General features: G+C 40.9%; 1 protein-coding gene across 1 annotated transcript; it reads left to right on the forward strand.

Annotated features, from left to right (window-relative positions):
* Positions 1-18,265: 18,265 nt before the first annotated feature.
* Positions 18,266-19,130, forward strand: SCP2D1 (SCP2 sterol binding domain containing 1). Its single transcript, XM_036748531.1, has one exon. The coding sequence runs from the start codon at positions 18,289-18,291 to the stop codon at positions 18,772-18,774; it is 486 nt and encodes a 161-aa protein (XP_036604426.1). The 5' UTR covers positions 18,266-18,288; the 3' UTR covers positions 18,775-19,130.
* The last annotated feature ends 1,626 nt before the right edge of the window (positions 19,131-20,756 follow it).

Consider the following 20,756-nt stretch of genomic DNA (forward strand, 5'->3'; position numbering starts at 1 on the left):
TGTTACCACATTGAAGAATCTTAATGGTTTTTCCCTCAAACCCCAAGCACTTCCCCTAGAACAGAAGAAGGGAGGGGACTCAGCCTGCTTTGCTGACTGTGATTTTAGCCTCATTTCTGTGTCAGGCTGCCCTGAGACCAGAAGCAGCAGTGCCAGAGGCATATAGAACATATACAAGGAGAAAAGGAAGATGACCGGGCTATTTGGACTTAGGATGTGTGCCTTTCAGCCGAGCCTCGAATAGCACTTCATGTATATTACCCGCAGAAAGTATATTATTCTCATTTTTCAAATGGGAGGAAAGTGATACAGGGCGTTTAAAAGGCCCCCTCAAGTAAAGGGAAAGCCAAACGTGAAGCTCCAAACAGACTAGAGGGTTCTGGGAAATAGAGACATGAAGAGAGGAGCTTCAGTCTCAAGACAGTTCCGTATCTCTTTAGACAATAAGTCTTGCCTTGAACACTTTTCCAAATGGCAGGAAAATCTTTTCTCCTTCCAGGTTGTTGCAAAAAGGTGGCATTTAACAGAAGAAAACAAAACTGTAATTGACTTCTCCTAAAACTGAAAAACAAAAGTGGCTGTATTCCTTTCTCTTGGCCAGATGTTTATAATTGTCCCCTTGGGATTCTACCTTGAGGGAAACTGAAGCAGCAAAATGGAACATTTTATTTAAAGGGTTCTAGTTACAGACTCAAGGTTTATTTTGATCCTTTCTCGAAGGGCATTAATACCATCAAAGCAGAGCCAGGTCTGCGGAGGGAGCTCTGTCCTAGAACATTATTAGACCCTGGGGCTTGAGAGGTCTCAGAACCTGTCATTCCCAAAATAATGGGATAGGATTCAGTGCTTCTCTACCCCCGAACGATCCAGACTGGCTTTACTGAATATCTGCTTGCCTGCCCAGCCTTTTGTTATCAGCAAGCATTTAGTGAACATTTCTTCATTAATGTTGTTCCTTTCTCATCCACGGCCAGCACCTTTCCTGTGCCAACAACAAATGAAACTTACATAGAGCTTTAATATTTGCAAAGTACTTTACATCTGCAATCTCAATGAGCCTCTTAATAATCCTGGGATGTATCTGTGTTCTCATTGACGTGAGAAGCATCTTTTCCAGTGATACAGATTGTGACTCGACATGATTTCCCATCCTGTAGAAACAAATGAAAAACCCTGAGATAGTTTCTGAGTAGTTAATAATCAATTTATTAATTTGGCTAGCTGACAATCAATGAATTGATAGTGGTTTCTCTTGGCAACCAAAGATGCCCCATGGAGAGCCTGAAAGCTTTAAATAATCCTTGAAAGGGAATTCCCTTCACAACTGAAAATCATCCTTAACTGGTGGACATTTAATATGGAGGTGGACTAAAAGTCTTCAGCTTCTCCTGCTGAGAATTGGCTTGATCATGAAACTCAGCTGCTTCCAGCAATCTGGACAGGGGAATCCATCTCCATCCAGATGACTCTGGTTGGTTTTCTCCTTCATAAGCTGGGTCACCCTAAACTCTACTGGTGGGGTACAAGGACAGGGGCTCCTTTCTCCAGGGTAGGAACTTACCCAGCCTGAATTCTGTTTGTACTCTAAACAGAAGTTAGGTCTCCTAGTTGGGTAATGTCCTGCCTAAGATTGAAGAGCATATTTCTTGAGGGCTAGGGGCTGATTGGATCTACTACAAAGTTATATTACAGCATGCAGATGGCAAGATGCCCAGGGTAGACAGCTAGATGGCTGGATGGAGTGTGTGCTGAAGCATGCTCTGGTGTCTAGAGCCATCTAGTAGATACAGTAGAATACATGGGCTAGTTTGCATTTACATAATCACCAATCAACAGGGCCAAGCCCTAGGGAAGGAGTTCCAAAAATGAGTTGCTTGTTTTCTCCTGGGACAGGGAACATGGGTTCTGGAGGTATAGTATGTGGAATTCCAGGTTGGGGAGAAGCAGGGAAGCAGTGGCAAGCAGGTGGCAATACTGAAACTGAGAATGGACCAAAGGTCAACAAATAGAGGTATGGCAGGCAGCAGCAGGCTGCTACACATCACAGACAAGAAATTGTGAAAGAGAAGTAGTGTTAAGGATATCATTAAAGAAACATCAGAATGCGCTGGTTATATGGACAAGAGCAAGAGAGAGCTTGAAAAGATCACTTAATGCACTTGTATACATTAATTTCTTTACCCATAATATGGAGGGATAAACCATTTTCTCTACTTACCTCATGTGGTTTGTGTGAGCAGGAAATGATGCCTTACATGCCAAAATAGAAAGCGAATATAAGGTGGTTTTATTTAACTCAAAAGGACTAAAGCAGAGGGACAGTTGGTGCATGACTTTTTGTTCACAGACGATTGTGCATTCCATGCAGCCTCCCAGGTTGAGATGCAACAGAGTATGGATCAGTTGTCTGCCATTTGTGCTCACTTTGGCCTGAGAGTCAACACCAAGAAAACAGAGGTTCTCTGCCACCCAGCACCGCACCGTGCACATGTGGAACCATGTGTTACAGCCAATGAAGAAATTTTGAACGCTGTGAATAAGTTCACTTACCTTGGCAGAATCTACTGTCAAGCTAGGTGGCGTGCGGAGAGAGTGATGGACCTGAATTCCAGAAGACCCGAGTTCAAATCCAGCCTCGGACTCTTACTGGCTTGTTACAAATTTACTTACCTGTTCCCTGCCTCAGTTTCCTCATCTGTAAAATGGGTATAGTAATAGTGCCTCTTACAAGATAATATTTATAAGGTGCTTTGTAAACCTTAAAGTGTTATATAAATGCCAATTATCATCATCATCATCATCATCATCATCACCTGTCAGGAGTTCTGTAGGTTCTGATAATAAGAACAAAAATAACAACAACCCACATGGATGCGTTACTTCAAGACGTACACGATGCTTTTTGAGGGAAAAGATGGGCATACAAGGACCTCCCCTCTTCCATTTTCTCATTAAACTGAATCAGAATGGTAAATACATGAAACTAGAAGGAGGGTAAGTGAGCTACATTGGGTTCTTTAAATTCTTAGGGAGAACCAAACCTGACATGGAGACGATGTGGAAATTTCACCCATTAGCAATAGGAAGGGAGAGGGAGAGAAAGGCACAAGGACCTGACTGTCTGGATTTAAGTTCTTCAGCTAGGTGACTCGGTGGACAGAATGCACTGCACCTGGAATCAGGAAGACCTCAATTCGAATCTGCCCTCAGACACTTACTAGCTGTATGACCCTGGGCAAGCCACTTAATCTCTGTCTACCTCAATTTCCTCAACCTTAAAAAATTAGCCATAATAATAGCACCTCCCTCTCAGGGTTGTTGTGAGGCTCAAAGGAGACAATAGTTGTAAAACTCTTAGCAAAATGCCTGGCACATAGTAAGCGCTTGATAAATGCTTGTTTCCTTCCCCCATCTCCAGAGCCCAGTGCCACTCTGGTGTGCCTGCCTGTCTTCTGCTCTCAGAACAGGATCCTCTTAGACTATTAGCAGAATTTTTGTCTTAATAACCACATCCATAGCTCCTCTTCAGGACCTCCTGGGGGAAGGATGCTTTATTATTTTCCAAGTTACTTCACATAATTTAAACCAGTATGTTTTCAGACCCCAAAACTCTGAATATTTTTCTCTCACACAGGTTACAAGCTTTAGTAATTAAAGACACAAGTGGAGACCACTCTAGTAAAATTAGCTTTAGGCTTAGCTAAGGTTGCTTCCTTGATGGACTCCTCAATTCAGTTTAGAAAAGTAAGAACTTTAGATATAAATGAGTACAATTGAATGGACTTCGTTAAAAATTCAGTCTCAGTTAAAATGACTGAAGAGACTCTCAACAACACCCTGATACTAGAAAGAAGAATTTGTTATTGTCCTTCATTCTCCAAGAGGACTGAAATGACATCACTATACTAGAGTGAAGTTTCAATGTGTCCCACTGTGGCTGATCAGACCAATACGAGCTCGGAATGTTCTACCACAGGTCGGGCACAAATAATCCATGTGAACATTTGGGGTGGAATCTCTAAATTTGCACATCCTGCATTTCCTCTGAGCTGTTTCAATTCTGCTTTGCTCAGAGAGTATAGCACCTTCTCTGAGTTAGGCATGCCATGCTGATTGGTCCTGTACCAGTGTCTCCCATGTCACACAATCAATTCCAAAGTTCTTGAGAGAGAGTGTCCTTGTATTGCTTCTTCTGACCACCATGTGAATGCTCGCCTTGTGTGAGTTCTCCATAAAATAGTCTTTTTGGCAAGTGTACATTTTGCATTTGAACATGGCCAGCCCATTGGAGTTGCATTCTCTGAAACACAGTTTGAAAGGTTGGCAGTTTAGCTCGAGTAAGGACCTCAGTGTCTGGTATCTTATCCTTCCAGGTGATCTTCAGAATCTTCCTAAGACAATACAAATGGAGGCAATTCAGTTTCCTGGCATGGTGCTGATAGATTGTCCAGGTTTCACAGGCATACAACAATGAGGTCAGCACAACAGCTCTGTAGATCTTCAGTTTGGTACTCAGTCTAATATCTCTTCTCTCCCGTACTTTCCTTTGGAGCCTCCCAAACACTGAGCTAGCTCTGGCAATACGTGTCAAAGTGGAACCATCAGTTACAGCAAATGGAGAAGTTTTGAATGATGTGGATAAGTTCACTTACCTTGGTAGTGTACTTTCCAGGGATGTACACATTGAGAAAGAAGAAAATGAAGTACAGAATGTTAGTATCATTCAAAGCCTGAAAAACTCCACCCTTCCACTGGCATTAAGCTTCCTTTGTATGTATCTCCCCTGAACAGCTCAAGAGCAGATACAGGCAATATTTTCTTAGATTGCCTGGAATAAAACCCAAGTAGTGCTAGGACCCTTGATCTTCATTTAGCACACATCTGACTTCCACGGTTTTGGAAACATCCAAGAATCCTGCAGGGTTCTTCTGGTGGGACACATTGATTTTCCCCTTTGCTATCCACCATCTCTACTCATTCCCTGTAGCAACAATCTTGCTAGCAGCTACTGTGGCTGTGTAAAACCAACAATGACCAGCACCCAGAAGGCCGCTAACACAGGTTCTTTGATCTGCTTTACTAAGGAAAGCAATGTTAAGGGGTTGACAATCTTACTTTAATCCAACATGCAAATATCATTCACTTAGTTCAGGAGGAAAAACCAGTGACCTGAGCTTCAGAGTAAATACAAACAAATTACAAACATACACAATACAAACAGACCAAATCACAATTCATAGTTACCAAGAAAGCATCAACATCTGGGTTTATGAGCCGTTGGTGGGGATCTTAAAATGCCTGCCCAGAGTCCCATGCCACTTTTCCAGTGACTGAGAGCCCCAAGGGGAGAACGCCAACCTATAGGTTTATATATCTGTTCAGGGTCAAAGGATATCACAACATGAGACTCACCCACATGACCTAAAAGCATCACAAACGTGTGACTTAAACTCACGTGGCCTAAAAGCTTCTGGTGTCAGAAATATGTGACTCAAACCCATGTAAACTAGGCTTTCCCTTGAGGCAAGGAGGTCATCAAAGACTCATGATTTAATCAAAGAAACAAAGCCTAGACTCTTCAAGGGTACTGGATTAAATAAGTGCTAAAAGGGAAAACAGTAAAAGAAAGTCCCACCTTAATTACTGACACATTCTCCTACCCCAGGCTATCTCAGAGCCCAGCCCCAGATGGCTGAGAGTCTGACCACCATGGGAATGCCCTGTTGTCTTTCCCCAGACTCTGGCCATCACAGAACTTAATCCATCACTTCCCAGTGGTGAGAAGACTTGCCCCTAATAAGGGTATCCTTTCCCTTTCCTTTAGCCCAGGTTAGACTCTGAGGCTGCTCACCTGGCTTGGATGAGATGGGAGTCACCAACTCCATTCCTTTCACCAGGACTTGCCACCTGTCCTGTTGCTGCCTACTAATATCCTCCAAGACTCACTATCTCCCCCTTCCTTATACCCAGCAGACCCTTGTCATTAATAACCTATTAACATAGTCTAAGGACCCCTGAGCCTTGCCATCTGCACCTCTGCTGTACTGTCAAGACTTCTGGGTTTTTCCATCCACCATGAATCTGAACTTTTATTTGATGTCTGCTCCCCCCACCCACATTGGAGTGTGAGCTCCTTAAGAGCAGGTACTGTTTAGCTTTTTCTGTTTGTATGATAGCATTTAACTTGCAGTGCTTGACTTAAGTAAATGCTTAATAAATGCTTTTCTATCCATCCATCCATCCATCCATCCATCCATCCATCCATCCAAAAAACTGGGCTGGAGTCTTAGGTCCACTACTTACTAGTTGGTAGGTCTTGGAAAGCCTCAGTTTCCTCATCTGCCGAGCACTGGGCCTAGAGTCAGAAGACCTGCATTTGGACCCTAGCGTTGCCACTCACTCCCCATGTGATGTTTGACAAGTCACTTTCAAGCTCCTTGGACCTCACCTTTCTCATCTATGAAATGAGTGGGGCTGGGTTAGAAGGTCTTTGAGGTCACGTATAGCTCCAAATCTATGACCCTGTGATCCTACTTGTACCACTAACCCTCACCCGTCTACCGTAAAGGCTAGCTTGTGAAATGAATGTGGAAGTGCCAGTTTCTATATGATGATTACTGCTGTTAGGTGTAGTCTTCCAGGTTGATGGTATTCCATGATTTATAGTCATATAGCCTCAGTATGAGAACAGTGTGATTAAAGATGGACTTTATGGCTTTCAGTGGTTTGGGATTATGATGATGACAATGCCCCTGATTCTGATGGATTTCATTGCTCTAATTCCCCATGGAACCCACAGAAGGTCACTCAGCATCATTGAGTCATTCAGAATCTCTATTGGCTATTCCATTTTTTCAGGCTTGCCTTGTTGAAAGATCCTTAGTGAATGAATGACTAAATCTCTGATTTCTTAGCTCCCTTGTACAAGTGGACTGGGTTTATGTAGTAGAAAGAACACTGGAAACCTGGATTTAAATCCTAGCCTTGCTAACTTAGGCCTGAATGGTCTTGAGCAATTCAATTCACCTTTCTTGGCTTCAGTTTGCTTATATGAATGGGTTGGACTAAATTACCTCTAAATTTTCTTCCATTTTTCAATATGTGATCTTATAATGCTCTTATATGGTCTTCTCCTCTTGGTCCTCTGCAGAGCTATCGCCCTAGTCTGATACCTATTCTATTATCATTCCAGTTGAGTTCAAGGATCTACAAGCTGACAAATCTGGTTTCCCCCAACCTTGACTTGGGATTTCATATCTGAGTCAGTAGAGTTAATACAATGATAGCATCGATTGAACTATTAGGTCAAGCCTGAAAAACTGATGTGGTATCTTCCTTAGAAGGGTTAGAAGGTAAAACACTGGTGGCTAACATTCTGCATATCTTGGGTTCAAGCTAACCTTAACCTCATAACTATTCCCAAGTGAAGCCAAATTCAATTTTGGGATGGCATATTGGCAACTCCATCGGCATTAAATCAGTCACTGGAGCAAGCCTCATGCTCATTAGAAGCAGCCTAATAACCGAAGTCCTGTGAAGTCAAGATACCCCCAAACCTTACCAATTTTGCTAGCTTCTATATTCTAGACAGGAGGTTCCCCAAGGTGACCTGGTTGAGAAGCTGCAGCTTCTCACTATCAGCATTGAAAATGGTAGGGTAAGTAGTATGTTTCTTTTTCCCTCCCTGGATGTTGACTGTTTTGCTGCAATGTGCCACTGAGTCTGAAAATTTAATCTCAAAGAATCTTGGCTTCCCCATGACCTGCAATAATTATATCCTCAGGATATCCAGCTCTTGCACTGTGCCCCAAACAGTGACATTAACTGCACAGTAAGACTGCTCCCAGGGATTTGAGCAGCTGCCAACCAACCTCACCTGTGGTGGGCCTGTCCCAGTTAGAAGAGCTTTCCAGCTGCTCCAGGAGAGTGTAGGCTTTGCCAAAGAGCTCTCCCTAGTGCAGGGATGCATGGCCAGCCCATTTGTTTATTTATTTTGGTTATTTTTTTAAGCGCTCAAATGCCAACATAGAAAATTATGAAACCACTTGACAAAAACAATTCTGTCGACTTGGTGGAGAGAGATTTGCTGTTCTTTCAACTGAAGAAACTTGTTCCAGGAGGACCAAATTGGAAAAGAAATCTCTCCTCCTTCAAAATGTCAGAACCTGAAATATCACATGTTTTGGCCCAGCTGTTGCATAAGCATTAGTGTTTTTTTAAACCATCAGTAAGCAGAGAACAGAAGTAATTTTTCACTTGAAAATGTCAGATTCAAGGTATAATGAAAATTTCACATCATATTATTTTTCAGGGTATTTTAAAAAATGGAACATATATTCTGAGAACCAGCCTATGAGATGCTTCCCTTCTTCCCTTCAGTATCTGATTTTAAACTTGGAAAGTAGGTGGATATATTCTTCTCCATGTGTATATGTACATATTTATCCCTTTGGGTCTAGGACGCAAGCAAACACGTACTTGGGATCTCCTTTATTTTATCATCATTTTCATTGAGGCAACAACGGTAAAGTGAAAAGCTCACTGGATTCGAAGTTAGAGGACCTCAGTTCAGATCCTGACCTGCTACTTAATACCTAGATGACCTTGGGCAAGGTGCTGAACATTTCTGAGCCTCAGTTTCTTCATTTGTAAAATGAGGGAGTTGGATGAGATGGGCTCTAAAGTCCAGTTCAGGTCCAATTCTGAGTCTGTCTATGGTCATCATGATGATCATCATGGCAGCTCAGTAACAGAGTGCATAGAGCATCGGGCTTGGAGATAGGAAGCCCTGAGTTCAAATACAGTCTCAAACACTTACTAGCTACGTGACCTGGAACAAGTCATTTAACCTCTGTCTGCCTAGTTTCTTCTTCTGTAAAATGAGGACAATGATAGTACCTGCCTCCCAGGATTGTTGTGAGGATCAGATGAAATAATAACTTCCTTTTCAGCGCCAGGTTACTCCTTTGTGCTCTCTCTCTCTGTCTCTCTCTCTGTCTCTGTCTCTCTCCCCAAGGTATGAGATGTCCTATGCCCCTTTTGATGATTTAATTATTTTTCTCTTCTGATCTGTTCTAGATCTGTTCTAGTACATCCGTTGAATTCACACAGAGTCCAGGGACCATTAATGAAGAAAGCATTAGTCCTTTTTGGATTGAAACATCTCACATATAAGAAGCATTTCTTCTGGATAAAGTTCATGGCCCTGTGGAGACTTAAAAACTGCCCCAAATTGGAAATTCAAGGCCTCAGGAGGTAATGGATTCCTCCTCCATTGCAGTCTTCAAATAGAGGCTAGGCTGCGTGACCCATAGTTGGTGATGTTATCAGGGAGAGTTTTGTTCAGGTCCACGTTGGACTTGATTGCTTTTGAGGTATCTGAGGTTCTCAATCTGAGAGTAGATGATTCTGTGACAATTCAAGTCTTATGGGCATCTTGGTTCTCTTCTAACCACCACAACTGAAGGTACTCTTTTAAATTTAACTGACAATGGCTAGTAGAAGGGTTAAAGTATCTATCATCTTTCTATCTAAAGTTATTGTTATGCTACTCTGGCACAATCAATCAGATGAATCAAGACAGACAGTTGTACTTTCATTCATATGGTTGGACAGAATATAAGTAGCATAGACACCAGGCTCCATGTCTATGCAGTGTGTCAGCAGAAAGGGATAGACATTCACAAGTGAGTAAGTATTCACAAACCAAGCAAAAAAAATAGCCTGAAACCCTGGCCTGTGTCCACTTTATTTAAGCCCTTCGCTTGAGAAATGTCAAGAATTTTTTCCTGGGTCTCATTAGTCCAGAAATGACATTCCTTGTGGGAAGCAAGCTTTTCTTTAGGGTAGTGGGGCACTCCCACCTCCTCCCTACATTAAGCAGTGAAGAGGTGAGAAAGGACAGCTGGCTTTTATTTGCTTAACTATAAAGCCTGAGCTCCTGTTCTAGCAACAAAGCTTCTGCATGGATTGAAAGGGGTTCCAGGGTCCGAGCAGGCACCTGAGTTTCAGTCTCCTTTTGTCCTGGCTGTCCTACATCCCTGGAATGCATTCCCTACTCACCTCTGCCCCTTAGTAGTCCCAAGTTTCTTTCAAGAATCAGCACAAGAGCCACTTTCTATGTGAAACCTTTCCTGACTCCTCCACTTTTAATACCTTCCTTCCCCCAAATTAAGTTGTATTTATTTTGTATATTTTGTTGTTATCGTTTCAGTTGTATTTGACTTTTCATGACCCCATTTCAGGTTTTCTTGGCAAAGACGTTGGAGTGGTTTGCCATTTCCTTCTCCAGATCATTTTACAGATGAGGAAATTGAGGCAGAGTTAAGTGACTTGCCCAGGGTCATTCAGCTAGTGTCTGAGGTCAGATTTGAACTGGGGAAGATGACTCTTCCTGGCTCCAGGCCTAGCATTCTGTCTAATACTCTACCTAGCTGTGCCTATTTTGTGTATCCTTATAGTTGTATGTACATGTTTTAAATTCTTTGAGGGTAAGACTTTCATTTTTGTCTTTGTATCTCCAGCATGTAGCTAACATAAGACCTGGCACAGAGTAGGTTCCTAATAAATGTTTTCTGCTTGGTCGATTGCCCCAACAGAAAAATGTTCCATCATTTCTCAGGGATTCTATATTTTTAGATGTTAGATGAGTGATTTTGGGAGCTTAGTTTATCCTTCTAGAAATGAAGAATAATAGTTCCTATCTATTTCCTTCTCTAGTCTATCGACCTAAGGAAGAGTAAGTGGATATATCTTGTTATCAGTCAGGTTGGTGATGGGTAGGTACAAACCTACAGAAGAAGAGACTTTCCTTGGGGTATATGTGTGTGTGTGTGTGTGTGTGTGTGTGTGCCTGCACATGCAATGGGTAGGCAAAGTCAGGGGGAGGAGTGGGAAGGAAAGACAGAGGGAAATGGGGAAAATGATCATCTAGGGAATGGTCTGCTCTTTCTGCTTCAGCCTCCCAGGAGGTGTGGAAGGAGCCATCTTGCAGATTTTCCTAGGGAGTCAGTGTTGCTTATATCCTTGTTACTGAACAGTAGAAACTAAAATCCACAAATCTTCTACAGTTTCTCTATCAGTCAATCAACAAGTTTATTAAACACCTGCTCTGTGCCAAACACTATCCTAGGCACTGGGAATGCAAGGACAAAGAATGAAACAATCCCTGCCCTCAAGGAGCTTGCATTCTAATGGGGGAGACAACATGTATAAATCTAACCATATACAGCATTAATCCAAAGTCAAAGAATACAAATTAGTTAAGTACAAGGTTGTTTGGGAGGGAGGATACTAGCGGTTGGTAGGATCAGGAAAACTTTCATGTCCAAAATGGTGCTTGAGCTGCTTTATTTTAGCTATTCAAGCCTGGCACTGAATTTAAGCTTGGCCCTAGGGCAAAATCTTGGACTGGCCATGAAGGAAGCTTACTCCAGCTGGGGACAATCTCTGCTCTCTGGGGTGCAGGGGAGACTCAGGTGCTGTTTACTCAACAGATTTTCCATAATTTGCTTTGAGAAAACAAGTTGTATAAATACCATGATTTCAGAATAAGAGACATTGTTTTGCATAACTGAACTGTTTCTTCTAACTCCACAATACTCTGATTTCTTCTCCCCGCTCCAATATATTTGGTATTTTGAGGGATTATCACATTTTATCTTAGAATAGTAGATGTCAAAAAATCTAGGTGGCTTCATGGGCACCTGTCAGGCATCTAACAAATAACTGTGGCTTGATTGACCTGAATGTACAAAGCTTCATCTATTTCTAGGAAGAATCAGTCGTGGTGATATACAGCAATTAATAGTTAAAATATGAACAATGATGGTCATTTGATGATCCCTTTTGTGATTCTTTTTACACTTGAAGGTAATTATGCAGAGTTGTCTGTCATCTCCTCTGGTATATCTTATAGCAATCATTCCTTGATTGGTCTCCCCCATAGAATCCCAGACTCTCTGTGTTGAAAGGGACCCAGAGGCCATTGAGGCTAACCTTATCTGAAAAAGAGGTCTATCTACAACTTCCTTGATGAGTGGTCACCATCCTCTGACTGAATACCTCCATTGGGGTGGGGTCTGCTTACTGCCTGAGACAACCCAGGCATTCCACTTTGGGATAGTTCTAATTCCCCTTATGTGAAAACTAAATCAGGAACTCCCCTACCCCCAACCTCTAACCATTGTTCCTAGTTCTGCTCTCTAGCTTCAAGCAGAACAAATCTAATAATCTCTGCTCTTACATAAGAACTTTTTAAATACTTGAAGACAGCTATCATATTCCCCTTTAGGCTAAACAGCCCAAATTTCTTCAATTCCAATACTTATAGGTCATGAATATGAAGCTCTTGATTATACAGGTTGTCCTCCTCCAGTTATTCTCTAGCTTATTCTTAAAATATTACAACTGGAACGGAACATAATACTCCAGATGTGGTTTGACCAGACCCTGCAGAGTACAATAAGACTTAGACTTCCTTATTCCTAGAAACAATTAATGCAGCCCAAGTTAGCATGAGCTGGCTTAACTGCCACATCACACTGTAGCACTCTGTTTTCAGCCTCTGGCTTCTCCAATCCAACCTTCTCAAAACAATCTTCCTAAGGCAGGCAGAGATCTGCTCATGTCTCTCTCCTGCTCAAGAATGGTCATGACTTCCTATTGCCTCTGGCACAAAATATGAACTCTTTGGTTTGGCATTTAAAGCCTTTCACAATTTGGTTCCAGTCTACTATTCATATTATCATCTTATTCATATAATTTTATAAACATGAATAATATTCAGAATATATAATGAATAATACATAATTAAGAAATATTATTGATAATTATTCTATTATGATACATTATGACCTATATTATAATTCACAATACATTATGAATTATATATTATGAAATATTATTCATATATTTCATATTATTTCTATTTACACAAGCTATTTTCTAACCAAACTGGCTAAATTCCTTAAATTCAGCATTCCCTCTTTTGACTTAATATCTTTTCTCAGATTCTTCTGAATGTCTAGAATACCCTCTCCTCACTTGCCTCTTGAAATCCTTGGTTTATCTCAAAGGCTCAACTCTGAGTTCACTTACTCCCAAGGGAAGTCTGATCTGCCCTGATCTTTTTAGTTTTTTTGTGCTCTCATCTTCCTCAAATCATATTATATTTTACTTATTTAAATAAGTAGGTTATAAACTCCTAGAGGGCAGGAGCTGTTTTTCTTCTTTGTCTTTGCATCCCTAGTACTGAGCTTTGAAATAGACTGTACTGAACACATCCTCATTAAATTGCATCTCACTTGACAGCTTCATAAGTAAGAAAGATTAAGTTATTTAGAATGAGAGCTCTGGGGCAGTTCTGGAAATAAAGGCATTGAAGATGGTGCTGAAGGCATAATTTCAGGAATTTGAGAAGCTAAACCACCACGAGATCATGTGATTTAGAGTCATGAGACCTCAGAGTAAAGGGTTTTAACCTGGAGTGCACCAGCTTCCAACGGCTCCATTGGTAGACTTCAAGGGATCTATGAATTTGGATGGAAAAAAATGACATCTTTATTTCAACTTAATTGATTTCCTTTATAATCTTGTGTATCTTACTTTATGCATTTAAAGGCATTATTCTGAAAAGGGGTCTGGAAGCTTCACCAGACTTCCCAATGTGCCCACTGAAAGACACAAAAAGCTAAGAACCGCTGTTCAACTCCACCATCTTTAGATGAGCAAATTGAGACCCAGAAAGATACCCAAGGAATACCCAAGGAATCCTACCTATATTCTCTCTCCCTTCCAAACTATCTTTCATACCACTTCTGGACATCATCTTTATGCAAAGATCTCAGGTCTGGAAAGGACCTTATAGGACATTTTAGACCAATGTCTTCATTTTACAAGAAGCAGAAACTGAGGTTGGGAAGGGTTCCATGATTTAATCAAAGTCCCACAGATGGCAAGTGGCAGAGTTGTTTTCAAATCCAGGCCTTGTGACATAGATCGAGGGCTCTTTGCAGCCCTCTGCTTTGGGAAACACTGCTCTCAGCTCAGATCCCTCCTGTGACTCCCTATTGCCTGCCACATAAAGTCAAAATACCTTTGATTCAACTTCTAGTCCTATAAAACCCACATCAACTTAACTTTCCAACCTTGTCTCATATTGCTTTCTTCAATGTCATCTATACTATAGCTAAAACCTGAGGTGATCATTCCCCATTTTTACCTTAGTTTTCCTTTTCTATCTCCTTTGCTCCTAATGTTTGCCTCTCCCCTCTAGACCTCCTGAATTCTTACCCTTCCTTTAAAGCTCAATGTTAAGTGTTAGCTCCTACAGCAAGTCTTTTCCAATCCCACAAGTAACAACTTTCTCTCCCATAACTTTCTCTGCTGATTTCACAGCACATCATGTGCTCCCATAATATGCACTTAGCATGTGCTACTTTGTAATATACAGTTGTGTACATATCACCTCCTCCCTATTGGTTATAAAATTTGAGAGTGCAGCAGCTATGTTTTATTTAAACTTTGTATTTCTGCTACTTTTTAGCATAATGCCATACTAGGTGGTAGATGGTAGATGCTTAACAGATGTTTGTCATTTCCCTTGGCACCTGTCTTGTTCCTGTATTCCTATCGAAGCCTGTTGTTGCATGTGTGTCCTGACTCATAGATGCTTAAGATACATAGATACTTCTGCTTTCAGAAAGAGGCAGGCATCTGCTCATTCTGAGGTTCATCTGTCAGGCAGCAAAGAAGGATATAATTGTTATCTCTTGATGATGGTGAACTTCCCAATACTGAACTGACCCTCTTGTTGTAAAGAGAGAGAGAAGGAATAAGCGTTTATTCAGTACCTACTTTGTGCTAGGCACTGTGCTAAACGCTTTACAAATATTATATCATTTGTTCCTCAAAACAACCCTGGGAGGTAGATGCCGTTATGATTTCCGTTTTATAGTTGAGGAAACTGAGGCAAAGGTTAAGTGACTCATCCAGGGTCTAGTAAATGTCTGAGGTCGAATTTGACCTCTGCTCTTCCTGACAGCAGGGCCAGCACTCTATCCATTATGTCACCTAGCTGCCATCAAATGAATGGGGATGTGCTGGAGCCACTCTAACTGGCTTGTGAGTTGATTGTTAAATTTTCAGTGCGAGCAAATGCTTACCTTAGAAATCCTCAGTGCTACGAATCAAAGCTTGAGTTATTGTTTTGTTGCTTTTCTAAACTTAAGAAACTGCTAACAATGATGATTAAGCTTAAAAGTGTATGTGTATACATTTCTCCCCACCAAAGACTTCATCGGCACACGCTTTAATTGCTCTGTAAGCCTTGCTTGAGCTCGGCAGGAGTTTAGTAGGAGGCTCAGAGAATGAAGTAATCATCTGACTAGAGATCTGGTGACTGTAAATTAATAACAATAATGATAATAAGCATCAATATAGCGCTTTAAGGTTTGCAAAGTTCTTTATATCCATTCTGTCATTTGAGGCTCACAACAATCCTGCAAATGGGCTGTGTGCATGTTGAGTTCTGGTCCTTCTGATGGGAGGCAGACAGTAGATCTTCAGGAGATGGTTCATGTCTCAGTTGGCCCATTTTACCTGCCCTTTTGCTTGTGTATGTGTTGGAGGGTGAAGAGTTTGGGGTGAGGAGCTGGGTTATGTGGTTATAAGCTGTAGTTTCTTCTGTAACCCATTCCAGAACTTGACTTCTAATTGTGATACGTGGTCAGAAACTTTGTGCCAGTAACCAACAAAGACATACCATCTCTTCTGAAAAATGCTTTACCATCCATGAGTCAAAGGGCATTTTATTGCAAGAAGTCAGATGACAGAATCTGCAGGAATGGTGCCAAGATGGCAGCACATCTGTGATAAAGTACATATCCACTTGAGAGGAAGGATGAGGCAAGATGGCTAGTAACTTTCAGAATCTGTCTCTACAGCTTCTTTTAGAGCATCTTGCACATTGTCCCCCACATAGTAAGCATGTCAAAATGCTTATTCATCATTCATTCATTCATTCACTCATTCTTGGTTCTCTGGCACCTGTCAAACCTCCAAAACAGGATGCAGGATTTTTATGGTAGTGTTGCTGACCTCTCCATTTTAATTCTTTTGGGTAAACACAGCTGATAAAAAGTGGCACACAACAAAGGTAGAACTTGATTTTTATGCTCATTAATTTTGTTCAAATGTATATATTTTAGGAAGTTATCTCCATTACCTATTTAAATAAATATCAAAGTTTCACTGAATATCTGTAAAATTCATACAGAGGCTTAGTTTTGTCTTTTTTTCCTTTTGAAAAGGGGCAGGGTAGACATTTGACGCCAAAGCATAGGGAATGTCTGGTGTAGAAATTTCTCCTACCAATGAAAGTCAGTAGATCTTTAACTAAGAATTTTTTGTATTTGGGAAAAACACATCAAACCTTGCCTAAGGTAAGCAGCATGGAAGTTACCATAGTTCTGTGGGGGTAGTGTACATTACCATATGTGGAAGAGAAAGTCTCTACTCCAATGTACTGCAAGGCCACTGCTAAAGAGGCTGCCTATTCTTCCAAGGAAGAGATTAGTTAGTAGCTTCCTATCTAAACTGACCTCAGCAGCTAATTATGAAGAACAATTAGTTATTCTTCATACTTGCCATCTAAGAAGCTTTATTACTGGTGGTGGTGGAGGTAACCTTTAGAGCAAAATAGAAGTCCTTTTGGGGAGAGAGTTGAAAAGATGTTACATAAAGGAGGGAATGAGAAGGCATGAATTAGAAGTAGAAAAACTAAATAGGAGGAGAGAGAGGGAGAGGGAGAGAGAAGGAGAGAGGGAGAGGAGGAGAAGGAGAGAGGGAGAGAGGGAAAGAGGGAGAGGGAGAAGGAAAGGGAAAGAGAAGGAGAGAGGGAGAGGGGGAGAAGGAGAGTGAGTGTTATCTATATAGAAGATACTTGAGGAGATTAATGAAGGATAGAGGAAAAGCAAGAAAAGAGTCCATGACAGAAACTTGAGGGACATCCATGCTTAAGGAGACATGGTTTAAACAAGAAATTGAGAAGGAGTGGTCAGATAAAGATACACAGAAAGAGAACCAGTAGAGAAGGGTGATATGAAAACTAAAGAAGATTCCATATCCTGAAGGGTATGTCAAGAGGTGCAGAGAAGGATGAGAACAGAGAAATGGTCATTGGATTCAGTAGTTTCAAGAGATGACAGGTAACCTTGGTACAGTTTTTGTAGGATGGTGGCATCATTAGCCAGATTATAAGAGTTTGAGAATTGAGTGGTTGATAAAAAAGTGGAGCCAGTGAGTGGAGCCCCTTTAAAGAAAATTGGTAGTGAAAGGGAGAAGAGATGAAGGACCTTGAAGGAATGGAATGGGCATGATCAACTGATGGTTATGTACGGAGGAGAATTGAATGTGTAGGTATTAGTAAGGACCCAGGAGGAGAGAGAGAAAGGTAGAGAGACACAGAAACAGAGCAAGCAGATCTCCTAGGGCAGATAAGAGGGGATAGAATCAAAAGCATGAAAACAGAGGTTAGCCTTGTAAGGAGAAGGCCCATTCTTAAAGAAAGGAACAAATGAAGAAAGAACAGGTGGAGATAAGGAAAATTTTTGAGCTGTGGAATAGGAGAAACGAGGAAACTCACGACAAATGGATATTGTTTAGTATAAGAACTCTTTTCAAGAGTCTCAGAGAGATGACCATTGCCAAGGGTAGAATTCTTTATACACAGAGTGGCATTGTGTATAGTGTTGGAGTTGTAGTCAGGAACAACTAAGTTCAAATCTCACCTCTGAAATTAACCTGTGGTATGACCATGGGCAAGTCACCTAACCTCTTTCTGAACCTCAGTTTCCTCATTTCATAGGGCTGTTGTGAGAATTGAATGAAGATTACAATGTGATAAAGGGTTTTGAAAAATTCAGAGTGCTAGATAAATGTCAGTTATTATTACTCCTAACAATAACAGTAAAAGAAAACTCTACAAAGCATACCACACACCAAACATAGGGGCTGAGACAAGACCTAAGTTATGATCCAGTGGCTTCAATGATATCAGGCAGTCCTAAGGAGTCTAGGGCATGAATTTGCCTCACAATTACCTGGGTATTTTCCTCCCTATGGTCATTAAAAAAACCATTCATTTAGCCAATAGGATTTCAGCACACAGGGACCCACATTACCTGTGTGTGAGTGATTTCTGATGTCACAATGTGGCCTGTCAGTACTACCTTAGTCAAGGCTGTCTAGAAACCAAATCACAAGTTCAGGGGGAATCTGCAAACAAGGATGTGGAAGAAAGAAAGAAAGAGAAGCCACCATCAGCCTAAGATCAAAGCAGCTGAAGGAGTTTCTGGTACAGGACAACATGTGGAGCTGAATTCAGCTGAGGATCCTTCAGCACCCAAATCCATTCAAGTCACAGAACTCCGGAGTAACCTAGTATTTGAAGAAATTAGCCGCCGGGTCAAAGAAGTGGGCAGCCAACTGGTTAAGAAAGTCAATGCTATATTTCAGTTGGACATTACTAAAGATGGAAAGATCATTGTCCAGTGGACGGTCGACTTGAAGAATGGATCTGGAGAAGTATACTCGGGATCAGCAAGGAGCCCAGCTGACACTGTGTTTACTATTCCAGACCATATTTTTATGGAACTGGTGCTTGGCAAAACCAATCCTCAAAGGGCTTTCTTTGCTGGCAAGCTGAAAGTGAGTGGCAAGGTAATGCTGGGACAGAAGCTGGAAAAGATTTTCAAAGACTGTGCTAAATTCTAAAAGAGGAAAAAAGACCGAGGGAGTGATCAAGACCATCTCTTAATTTCCTAGCCACACAGAAATAGTGCTCGAACTGAAGATTAAAAAAAAAAATCCAATATTTTTACTCAAATTCTTCCTATTCGAGTTTTGATCTGCTGATGTGTAATTTGCCACGGGTGTGTTCCTAGTGCAGTAAACTGTCTTGGAGTGAATGGCTTTAAATCTTGGTCTCTTTTTCCATTCTGCTGTCACAACTCAATTTTTCTCAGTGGCATAAAATTGGACGATATAGAAATTTGTATGGCTTTTTAGAGAAACATACATTTTGGTATGGAAATAGCTGATAATAATACAATTGATATTCTACTTATTTATTTCCTGAAATTTTGTACTTAAATTTTTTTTTTAGGAAAATCTGATCTTTTGTGGGAAAGAAGTCTTAGAGAAATTGGTGAATGCCTGGGTTTGACTCGGTAATTTCTGGTCCTATCAGAGGCAGTTTAAAGCTAAAGAGGATCCCCCCAAGTTCATGTTAGCATAAGAGAAGGGGGAAATGATGCCTCTTTAATATGTGACAGATTCTGGCTTAGTTAATACAGATTCCAAAGGAGACAAGTTTACAACCAGGAGGAAATCTAGGCAGTAGAGAATCTTTTAATGGTGGATTCATGGGTTAGAAGGGCTATTGAAAGGTCAAGAAAGTCCGTTGCCTTCAGTAATGACTTCATCTAAACCATTCTTAACAGGTGAGAAATCTATACTCCATTTTTAAAAACTTCCAAACAGGTTCCATAGGTTGTGTTTCAACCCTGTCAGCAATTATTTGTATATCTGATGTAATACCTAGATACCCCTCACCTTACCATGCCTTAGTTCTTGCTTGTGAAGATTGGGAGTCACTTTAGGTTTCCATTTATAAGTGTGAGTGGTGCTAGATTTCCCCTATTAGAAACCCAGAAGTGATCTCTGGGGTCAATATGTACAAAGCTCCATTTATAGAGAACATGTAATGTGAATGTATGTTCTGTAACCACGTACATGAACATATACACATCGTGGTTCTAGCGCTCACAGGTTTCATTAATACTCCAACTGTATAGGGATTTCTCAGCCACCTCTTACCCAGGCAGAATAAACCCAGTGCCCTAGAACCTTTAAAATCTCTTGACTCTTGTTTTTCCATCCCTCCCTGCTTGAGGGGGTTCATCCTTTGAATCTTCCCTTAAATTCTCGACCTGCATAAATAAGTTCACATTTCCTCAGAAAAAGGCACCACGAGCCAGTCCAAACTGGTCAGGCTATCAAAATGCCATTTTCTCATCTGTGAAATGAAGAGACCATACTTTGAGAGTGCTTAGGTAAGATCGAAATTGTAAGTTGGACAGAACTAAGAAAATGCTAGAGCAAATCTAGCATGACAGAGGATACAAATATACCTTGGAGATATTGTATGTTCAGTTCCAGACCACTACAATAAAGCAAGTCACACAAATTTTTTGGGTTCTCAGTGCATGTAAAATTTATTTTATACTGTATTCTATTAAGTGTTCAATAGTATTATATCTAAAAAGATGTACATACCTTAATTTAAAAATACTTTATTGCTAAAAAAAATGCTAACCATCATCTCAGCCTTCAGTGAGTTGTAATCTTTTTTGCTGGTGGAGAACTTGCCTTGATGTTGGTTGCCAAAGGTTCGGTGGCTGTGGCGATTTCTTAAAACAAGACAACAATGAAATTTGCTGCATCGATTGACTTTTCCCTTCACTTGAACACTGAGAGACCATGGCAGCCTAATTTCAATATTGTTACATCTCAGAGAACAAGGAGGCTCGAGGAGAGGGAGAGAGATGGGGGAACGGTCTGGTTGGTGGAGCAGTCAGAACACACAACATTTATGGATTAAACTTGCCCATCTTATGTGGGTGTGGTTCGTGATGCCCCAAAACAATTACAATAGTAACATCAAAGATCACTGCATAGTTCACCATAGTAGATAT

The sequence above is a fragment of the Trichosurus vulpecula genome, chromosome 3 (assembly GCF_011100635.1).
Source record: "Trichosurus vulpecula isolate mTriVul1 chromosome 3, mTriVul1.pri, whole genome shotgun sequence".
NCBI lineage: Eukaryota > Metazoa > Chordata > Mammalia > Diprotodontia > Phalangeridae > Trichosurus > Trichosurus vulpecula.